We start from the raw sequence: 11045 nt of genomic DNA, 5'->3' as shown, positions 1-11045 counted from the left end.
TCAATGCCGTTCCTATTGCAGCAATTTTATCAGCTCAGGTTTTGTATGTTTATCTGATATGTCTTCTTTATTAACTTATGCTATACAAACATCGATTAACTATTTTTTGCTAAACCAGAGACTCGCAATGACATGAACGGTCACGTTGTAAAATCTATGATATTTCTTATAGTTTTTAATGTATTTGAAGGTAGAATACCGATTTTATTTGATATCCTTTTAAAAACATACAATTATCGTTAAACTAAATAATTGCTAGGATTGAACAGCTTAGATGTGTGGGGCTAATTTTATCTGAACTGTAAGTGTTTCTTAAATTTTGCGTTTATATTGTGTAAATAATTTTACAGTGGCTAAAACAAAACAACTTTAAATGCTAATTATTTTATTCAACTAAAATTATGTGTCTCTTTTCCTTTCAAAATATGCAAGCTTACATTTTAACTTGAACAGACAACACATGTAAGTAATGCATTATTATGAAATGGTGGACATCTTAATGACCCACAGACTGCTCTAACTGGGAATAACAGGTAACCGTCATAGTTTCCGCTACCTGCTTCTAAAACATCTGGACTTTCATCAATGCAAGTGTATTGTGAGGAAGCTTTGTTGTGATTCGAACTGGCAGCCATTCTTCCGAAGTATTCTGTTTTCCAGCTAGTATAGCAAGATGTCTTTCCCGGAATCATAATTACAGATGATTTATGTGTTGCACGACAAACAGCGCAAGGTACGTCATCATTGTGTGAACTCAGACCACCAAACGTATCTTCATACTCAGCTCCATACAATGATGAAACCCAACTGGAATCATCAAAGGCTGTGTCTTTTGTGACAAAATCAGGATCATGTGGAATACAAATTGGTTCCGCCGGAGAGCTCGTTCTATCATACCAGCCTCCACCCATGGTTCCTTAAAAAACATTCAAAGGATTTTTTTTTTCTGATTAAGGTAATGAATTTGTTTAGACAAATAAACAAATACATAAAAGAGAAAAGAAAAATTGTAATAATATTTTTTTGTATCCTCGTATACCTGCTTCCTCTATGTATATGTGTTTGATATTATGAAGAACAAATCTATATCACACTTAGTTTTACTTTGAGTAGAAACAAAGGACATATTTTCCCTTATATCAGAAAAAGGCACTGGACTGGATTCCTTAATATTAAAGGACAAGAAGGTAAATTTTAAGTTGCGCATGTCTCATACCCATATCGTATAAGGTCAGCTTCTACATGAACGTGCCAAAGTCGAATAATTGGGTGTAAATAATGTGACAGTTGAAACAAAGACGCTTAAAAGACGAGTACTCATATGGTAAAATCAAAGGTTCTTTATTCAAATGATTTGCACCACGTGACTTTGTCCCGTTTGATCAAATTTCTTTCCTTAGCTTAAGATTGAAAATATAGTTCATTTTAGAATTGTTGAAAATCCAGTCCTTTTCCGTCATGTATCTAAAACTTATGTATCTTTAAAACTTCATTTGGCTGTGTAATTCTAAGGGAAAATGCTTAAAATTTGACTTTTTACGAAATGGGAAGGTTGAAATCATCATGTTTTTAAAAGAATTTGACCGAAAACTTATGATAGCAAGTAAGTTAAAAGTTATTTAACTTTAAAATTCAACCTACAAGTGTTACCTATATGCGAACAAATCATGAACAATATCTTCTTCCATCTGTATTTCTGTTTTGAATCTTGCTATTTTACGATTTTTCGTCATGTTATTTGATCTTATATAGCAATTATACTATGGTTACGCTTCCGGTTTTTAAACTAAAAAGGCCGAAAGATTCCAGAGTAGACAATGTCCATATATACACGGACAGAAGCTTAAAAATATGTACAATTCATCTATATGCGAACAAATTGTTCTTTCGACATACACAATGTAGTTATTGGCATATTGGCATTTTTATTTAAGGGGCTTATGTAATCCTATTGTAATGGCTGCCGTCATGATAAGGCAAAATAGACGCTATACAAGATAGCTAATTACCCCAAAATTTTGCCATATGTTGAAAGTCATTAAATTTAAAGAACCAAAACAGTCGAATAGTATATGAGTAAAAAGGCTTACACATAATAGCCAAATCCAATCCATCTAGATAAACTTTAAGTGAACTGACCTAATCTCAAACAAATACGTTGTTGACACAAAATTAGACAAAACAAACGAATGCATTTTTGACGCTAAAGTAAAACAATAATTTAGAAAAAAAGTGGTGTCGCCCTGATAAATAAATAGATATCAAAAACTGTTTTGTTTAATACAACCATCATTCGCCTTCAACTACTTGCACACAACTAACTCGAAAAGTCGAAGTAGTTAAACGTCAAATGTATAGAATAAGCGCCACGTTGCACAAGGCAAAAATAAATGAAGTCAATTACAACTGACAAATTAAAACTTTATCAATCAACGGGACAAGTGCAAAAAATCTACCATATTCCTGACTTTACCAACAATTAGACACATTAGGACAATAGTCCATTTGCCAATTATCGATTTGATTCTGTTATTACATACTTTTTAAACGAATTACCTCCCTATGTCAATCGTAGACGGTTCTATACCGGACAAAATTGGCTATTGCCAATGCTAAACATGATGAATTGAAAGTGATGTATCGGCGGTTTAACTAACATTTCATGAAAAATAATTTCTAATGTCAATTGTATAAGCTAATGTATTTAAAAGATCTGAAAACCTCAAAGATTACTCACATTACGCACAAGTAAATTGCTCTTTCTGCTAGCTCCATTGTAAATAAAATTTAATGTCTCTCATAAGGGGAGACAACTAAAAAGGGATCTCTAAATACAGGGTCAATAACGGGGAATTGGCACATGGACTATTGCAAGTATAACTCGATATTGTTTTTGTTACTATGTGCATGCTAAATAAAATAATGCTTAAGCTCTATGTCTTACTACCTTTTTATAAAATAATTGTTGATTCTAAAACTCCGTTACATACTGTTATATATGTTATACAAAAACACAAAATTCTATTATAAAAACCCAGTGTTTATGTCTTGAATCCACGAATTTTTGTTGTTTGCGAGATAGAAAAAAACAAGACAGATTGTCTTTGGTCTGTTTTTTTCTCTGATACAAATAAACTACATCCTTAAACTAATTTTAAACTTTTATAGATTATGTATAACAGATCATATTCCATAAACGGGTCATTTATCTTTTTTTTATACAAATCTCTTCTTGTTTAAAAACGCTACAGTTTTTTTCAGATAACATACCTGAATAAATAAGTTCTGTTCCATTGTTTTGAGGACAAGTTTTCTTTCCCCATCTTATGTAGACAGCTCCATTCTCTTTATAAAATAATGTAATGATTAATAGTTTCTTAGACTGACATCATATGGCGCAGTAGTCAGTACTTTTGTTTTGACATGAATTATTATAGATATGGTAATAATAATAAATTAACTGTTTACAATACTTTGCATTTTTGAAATACTAAGCCTTTCTACCTCAGGCATAAATTACCGTAGCCGAATTCGAAGTTATGGTCCTCATTGCTCTTCAACTTTTTAACATTTTTTATAAGAGCGTCAATGATGAGTCTTTTGTAGACGAAACGCTCAGCAGGCTCAGATATAAAATTTCAATCCTAGTAACTATGATGAGTTTTTCAAATAAAATAATTCTATGATTTATAATTTTTTGGTTAAGACTGACATAATATGGCGGTGATTTATAAACATTGCAGTAGAAGGAAAATCCTTAATTGTCATTTCTAATGTACATTCCTTTTATTATCTTATATAGTATATCATATTTTAACATTCAAATTTAAAATGCATCGAAACAAATTGGATACATAATAATTACATCAAATCAGGGTACACGGTAATGGAAGTATGAGTACTAATTATGATTGAGTAATGATAATATATAGTTTTTATTACAACACTTTTCATTCAAGGTATTCTATTGTTTGCGCAAACAGACTTCGTAACATAAAATTGGCAGTTTATTCGATTTGTTTATTCCTTTATAAAAACCCAAAGTAAATGTATGAAAATCATTTTGGCCTTTTGTAGCTTGCTATTCGAGATAGGTTTTGCTACATTGACCTATAGTTGCTTATTTCTATATTGTTTGGTCTCTAGTAGAGAATTATTTGATTGGCAATCTTACCACACCCTTTTTTCTAAAATTGATAGAGCATAGAAATTGCAAAGGATACAAAAAGAAAATCAATATGTACGTACGTGTTCGTGAATTTAAAGCTGATTGAAGTTGTGAAATTTTAGTGTAAGCCTCAAGTAGTTTAGATTCTGTGGTAACTTTCTGTTGTTTTACTGAAGTCATTTCACTGACTAATGTTTGCACAGTAACTTCAAGTTGCTGTATTCGAGCTGCATAATCTGGGTCGTTTAGAAGCAACCGTTTTTCGCCACGGCTTCCACTTACAAGCACAAAAATCAAATGAAATTGAAAAACCACAAACGGTAACATTATTCACCACAATCTGAACTGTGTCACAGTTCAAGTTGTTTTTATCTACTATGTAGATAATGTTCCTACTAAATCGGTCGCTGTTTCAATAACGACAATGTATTCAAGAATACGTAGAAAACAAAATTATTCAAAAAAAAAAATTAGAACATATCCGATATTTTTTTTTAAACGTCTTAGAACTTGAGTGTATGCCCATTTAGTTATGATTATTGTTTTTTTTATTCTAACCTTAATCAATAGATATCTATGTATTAATGTTATTATATACGGATAGAACGAAAGTCTGAAATGGTAATTTAACTTAAAATATGAAAAGCATGCCAGTCATAAGCAAACAGCATTTTTGAAACATCAGTACTTTTTTCATTGTTTTAAGTTTCTTATACCCTCTTCACTCCTCAGCCCCAAAAAAAATGTTATGAATTTTGCCTTGTGTTATTTATTCTCATCACATTTTGATAATAGATACTAGTATGCAACATTCTATGCGTTTCGGAAATTACAGATCATGTGAATGTCATAATGAATGACATATTGGATCACACTATTTTATTGTATGCTTTTATATTTATATACTTTGCTATATGCTGATTAACATTAAAATGTTCATGTTATAAAGGAGTACCTATTGTAACCTACTATTTTACTTTACTTTTTTGTATTTATATACTGTACTTTATGCTAATTCACACTAGAATGACTTTACCTGTAATTTTATATCCTGCATTTACCTTGCTTTACCATATACAAAGTTTACTTTCTTAAACGGTACTATTTTTATATTGTGTAAAGACCCCATAACGACTTCATGAGTGTATCTTATCTTAAAAGTTTACCATTGTTGTCACACGTTTAGTATCTGTTTATTGGTAATTAACAGCTGTTTTTTTAAAGACTATTTTTTGAAACATATTTACTAAATATAAAAGTATCTCTATATTTAGAAAACATACTGAATCTAATTTGTACACACCTTGCATGTGGCAAAATGTTAGTACATTCATAATTAGATTTAAGATTTTAAGTCCGAGACATTTGTGAATGTTCTTATTTTAGAATGTAGATATTTTAAGACTTCATTATACGATCATGTATGTTTATGGAAAGACAAAATTTCCATGCTGATCCATTCACAGATATTGCGCTATTTATTGAAATATTTGCACCCTGCGTTGGCTACCAAATACCAACTGGAAGAAATTAATAACAGATTTTATTCATAATATTTTATGTATTTACCATGTTTACAATAACAACGGCTCATTGACACTTATGGTCGTTTAGGTAGATGGGGTGTCTAATTTTGCTCCATAGAATTTTTTCATAATTTGCCAAAATATAGTTCATATCATGCTTTTTATAAAATATTTTACTTTTTTGTATTTATATACTGTACTTTATATGCTAATTCACACTAGACTGACTTTACCTGTAATTTTATATCCTGCATTTACCTTGCTTTACCATATACAAAGTTTAATTTCTTAAACGGTACTATTTTTATATTGTGTAAAGACCCCCTCATAAAGTTTTGAAAAAAAATCCTTGTCTGCTATTATTTGTCTGTTAGTCTTTTTACTTTTTAGCAATGGCGTTGTCAGTTTATTTTAGATCTATAAGTTTGACTGTCCCCATGCTATAGTTTGCCCTTCTTTTGCATTAACCTTGATCGAAATAACGACTTCATGAGTGTATCTTATCCTAAAAGTTTACCATTGTTGTCACACGTTTAGTATCTGTTTATTGGTAATTAACAGCTGTTTTTTTAAAGACTATTTTTTGAAACATATTTACTAAATATAACAGTATCTCTATATTTAGAAAACATACTGAATCTAATTTTTATACACCTTGCATGTGGCAAAATGTTAGTACATTCATAATTAGATTTAAGATTTTTAGGCCGAGACATTTGTGAATGTTCTTATTTTAGAATGTAGATATTTTAAGACTTCATTATACGATCATGTATGTTTATGGAAAGACAAAATTTCCATGCTGATCCATTCACAGATATTGCGCTATTTATTGAAATATTTGCACCCTGCGTTGGCTACCAAATACCAACTGGAAGAAATTAATAACAGATTTTATTCATAATATTTTATGTATTTACCATTTTTACAATAACAACGGCTCATTGACACTTATGGTCGTTTAAGGTAGATTGGGTGTCTAAATTTGCTCCATAGAATTTTTTCATAATTTGCCAAAATATAGTTCATATCATGCTTTTTATAAAATATTTTACTTTTTTGTATTTATATACTGTACTTTATGCTAATTCACACTAGACTGACTTTACCTGTAATTTTATATCCTGCATTTACCTTGCTTTACCATATACAAAGTTTAATTTCTTAAACGGTACTAGTTTTATATTGTGTAAAGACCCCCTCATAAAGTTTTGAAAAAAACTCCTTGTGTGCTATTATTTGTCTGTTAGTCTTTTTACTTTTTAGCAATGGCGTTGTCAGTTTATTTTAGATCTATAAGTTTGACTGTCCCCATGCTATAGTTTGCCCTTCTTTTGCATTAACCTTGATCGAAATAACGACTTTATGAGTGTATCTTATCTTAAAAGTTTACCATTGTTGTCACACGTTTAGTATCTGTTTATTGGTAATTAACAGCTGTTTTTTTAAAGACTATTTTTTGAAACATATTTACTAAATATAAAAGTATCTCTATATTTAGAAAACATACTGAATCTAATTTTTACACACCTTGCATGTGGCAAAATGTTAGTACATTCATAATTAGATTTAAGATTTTTAGGCCGAGACATTTGTGAATGTTCTTATTTTAGAATGTAGATATTTTAAGACTTCATTATACGATCATGTATGTTTATGGAAAGACAAAATTTCCATGCTGATTCATTCACAGATATTGCGCTATTTATTGAAATATTTGGACCCTGCGTTGGCTACCAAATACCAACTGGAAGAAATTAATAACAGATTTTATTCATAATATTTTATGTATTTACCATGTTTACAATAACAACGGCTCATTAACACTTATGGTCGTTTAAGGTAGATGGGGTGTCTAAATTTGCTCCATAGAATTTTTTCATAATTTGCCAAAATATAGTTCATACCATGCTTTTTATAAAATAAAAAAACAAAAAGAATGGGTCATGGGGCTTATTTTCAGGCTACACAGTGTTCAAAATTGACAGATTTTGTATAGATTATGCATGGAGAACCCATTTTTTTGGCAATAAAGCGTAAACTACACATTAGAACTTTGAGATAACATATAATAAGATAGCTTTAATAGTATGCTTTCAGTTAATAAAAAGAAAGTGGGGTAACTGGATCCGTTTTCTTGCTACATAATTAAATAGGTAAATTTTTAACACATTATATTGTAAAACTACCTTTATCTGAATTATCTGCCCTTGTATTTGAGTTGTCTACCCTTATGTGATAAAGTTGGGAAAAAAAATCATCAAACAAAAGTTTTTTGCTTTTTGTAAAATACAACCATAAATATGATAAAACATGTTATTTTTTTTTATTGAAATGAAAGTTCTTGCACACGAATTTCCTTCTACTCTTAAAATTTACACATTCAATTAAAGACCTAGAGCTTGTTTTCTGGTATTTCCAAATCCAAGACGGAGGAAGACACCTAATCTACCTTAGGTAGTCTTTACTGCTAAAAATGTATCTTATTTTACTTTATTACTATGTTTTATACTTATCTTATTTTTTTAAGAGAATGGACTTGAGAAGTTATGTACTTTGTGATATGTTATAAGTATGTACTTAATGATTGTTATAAGAATGTATCTAGTGAAATGTTTAACAAAGCGAATGTTGAAAAAATGTATCTAGTGATAGCTTAAGGTATGAAACAAAATTACAAAATTGATGTGTTCAAGGTTTACTTTATGACAAATATGGACTTGAATACATCAACTTGATCATAAAATGTTTAAATTGTCATAATCTGGTTCTTAAATAGATCTATTTCAAATGCCTTACTTCTTTGTTAGAATAAATCTCTTCATAAGAGTACAGTATTGGCTTCAGAATCAGTACATTTTGAAATTTTGAAAATACGATAATAATGTGCATTTTTTGGACGAACACTTGTATGAGAAAACACTTGGTCGCAATCTAGGATTCTGGAGCCATAAATTGTCAATGGTGATCTTGATTTCCTAGACACAAAAACGTTCTGAATCTTGGGAGGCTGATAACAGTAAATTATACAATAAACTGTTAATAATTATTGAAATTTGACCGAAAACTGATGTTAGAACACACAATGCATACTAAATGATATTTTAAACAGAAATATGGTGGCTTCTTCTTATGTTGCAATACTATTTCTTTTGTTTTCTTTAAAAATTTCTTTCAGGTAACAATAATGTCCTCGACACATTGCGCTCTATAACGTAATTAATATAGATATATATAATCTACCAAAACAAATTATCTAGATTCCGGACGATAATGGACGGCAGATCTGTCAACTTGCCTCTGTCATGTGTATTCTTTATTTTTATATTTTTTTTTTATACATTTCGGTATTGTTCAAGACCTTGTGTTGACCTCTATAGTTCGTACGTTCTTAATTAATAAGAAACAACACAAACTCCACTAAAAACCGGGAGTGAAATCAGGTGCTCCGTAAGGGTAAGCATTTCCTGCACCGTATACGGCACCCGTCGTATTATTTCTTTGTTCAGTTCGGTAATGATGGAAGGTTATTATGACTGAGGAAGAATATCAGATATGATTTCTGACACACTTTTGTAATAATGGCCAATCAGCTCATGATGGCGACCGTAAAATTTCTTGAGTGATGATCTTAATTTGATTGATTCATAGCCCTGTCTTTGCAACTTTTGAGAAAGCAGTATTTCTCGTTCAACAAAATCAACGTACTTTGAGCTAGCTGTAGAGTGACGTATCAATTGAGACACATATACTCAGTATTCTGGTGCCGCTGGGATGTTGCTAAACAGAAATTGAAAGTTGACAATAGGAAAATTAAAATCATCGCGTTTGTCATAAATTTTGGTATTCAATCTACCATCAGTAGTCATTTCGAGAAAAAGGTCTAAATATGAAGCAGATTTATCTGTGTCAATAGTATCTTTAATTTCAAGTTCACTTAGATATATTAAATGTACTAAGTGATCACTGAATCTATTATTATTAAGAGACAGCACATCCTCAATATACCAAAAGGTGGAATTAAAAGACTAGGCTAATTTCTTTTCTCCTTTCTGTACAGGCCCTTAGATAAATTCTGCTTCATATGAATACTAAAACAAATCTGCAAGTAGAGGAGTGCAATTGGTACTCATTGGGATTCCAATAGTCTGTTTGAAGACCAAACCTACAGATCCTTGTCTTCATCCTTTGAATTAACACCAAAGGAGATTAGAACCGATTACTGGTTTTCCAGGATCTCCAGCTTCGTAAGCGTACTTAGTGTATATGTAGGATTTCCAAGTTTGTTATTTATCCCGAGTTCCTTCATCAGGCAGTCAATGTAGTGTTTCTTGCAAACAAAAACAATATTGTTTGAGGCTTTGTCAGCTGGAACGACAACATATTTGTTATGGAGGTAAGACAACTCCTCTATGACCTGAGTGTCTTTAAAGATAGAAGGAGCTTTGGTGCTCATTGACCCTTTAAGCTTACTTACTCTTATCTGAAGCAATGACCTCACTGATTTTACCCACTCCGAAAGAGTGTCAACCTCAACCTTTTCTCTTTTTGTCCAGTCTTTTGCATAACCCTCAACATAATCCATTAGTAGTTTAAAGTTCTGCTTCCAATTGATTGGCTGAGGCTCTCTGTATTTCGGACCCTTGGACAAAAGTTGTCTGAACTTGTAGTTATTGACTATGTTTAGGTCTCCAGAAATTACATGGCCAGGAGGATTTTACACGAAATGGGAATGTGAACAGGCACAATCAAGTGGTTTAGCTTTGAGGTCATCAATATTTAGATTTTGTAACACTTTTTTGTGATTGAAAATTTTAGATGCAACAGGTTTATTGTAGGAATACGATACTATAGGAGAAGAGTGATCCTTAAAGGAAGAAGGAATGTTGCCTTTTACTCTTTTAAGAATATTACTTATATTTATAGCATCAATACCCTTGTTTGTAAACTTCAAATTGAAGAATGAACGTTTTTGCAGTTCCTCCGAATGTACAAAAACGGTTCTGAATAATCTATCGTTAGCAATATCCATCACCATGGCAACTATTTTATACGTTATATACGTTAATGAGATATATTACTTACATCAAGGTGGTACCCAACACTTACACTACAATTAATTAGTTTCGTTTAATTTACATAAAATTTTTTAAATGTATGTTATTTGACCCTTTAACAAAAATATAAAAATTTCAAAATTTTGAACCAACCGTTTTTTCAGAAAAATTACAATGGTTATATAAGAGGGACGCATCAATCTAAAACAAACTGACAACGCCATGGCTAAAAATGAAAAAGACAAACAAGCAACAGCACACACGACACAACATAGAAAACTAAAGAATAAACAA

The 11045-nt window shown here is 30.9% G+C and overlaps 1 protein-coding gene across 1 annotated transcript; it reads right to left on the bottom strand.

Annotated features, from left to right (window-relative positions):
* Nucleotides 1-368: 368 nt before the first annotated feature.
* Nucleotides 369-4536, bottom strand: LOC143056275 (short-chain collagen C4-like). Its single transcript, XM_076229365.1, has 3 exons — nucleotides 4249-4536; nucleotides 3271-3345; nucleotides 369-916 (listed from the first exon to the last, which is right to left on the bottom strand). Exons 1-3 carry the CDS (start codon nucleotides 4493-4495, stop codon nucleotides 441-443), a joined length of 798 nt encoding a protein of 265 aa, XP_076085480.1. The 5' UTR covers nucleotides 4496-4536; the 3' UTR covers nucleotides 369-440.
* Nucleotides 4537-11045: the final 6509 nt, after the last annotated feature.

Source organism: Mytilus galloprovincialis, chromosome 13 (genome assembly GCF_965363235.1).
Source record: "Mytilus galloprovincialis chromosome 13, xbMytGall1.hap1.1, whole genome shotgun sequence".
Lineage (NCBI taxonomy): Eukaryota > Metazoa > Mollusca > Bivalvia > Mytilida > Mytilidae > Mytilus > Mytilus galloprovincialis.
This window is presented reverse-complemented; position numbering and strand designations above follow the sequence as displayed.

What these genes read in the sequence shown, in the direction of transcription:
- LOC143056275 (XM_076229365.1), bottom strand. Translation starts at nt 4,495, where the DNA reads ATGTTACCGTTTGTGGTTTTTCAATTTCATTTGATTTTTGTGCTTGTA. An exon ending in AGCTTTAAATTCACGAACAC is followed by an intron (nt 3,346 to 4,248) that starts GTACGTACATAT and finishes TATTTTATAAAG; the next exon opens with AGAATGGAGCTGTCTACATA. An exon ending in AACAGAACTTATTTATTCAG is followed by an intron (nt 917 to 3,270) that starts GTATGTTATCTG and finishes ATGTTTTTTAAG; the next exon opens with GAACCATGGGTGGAGGCTGG.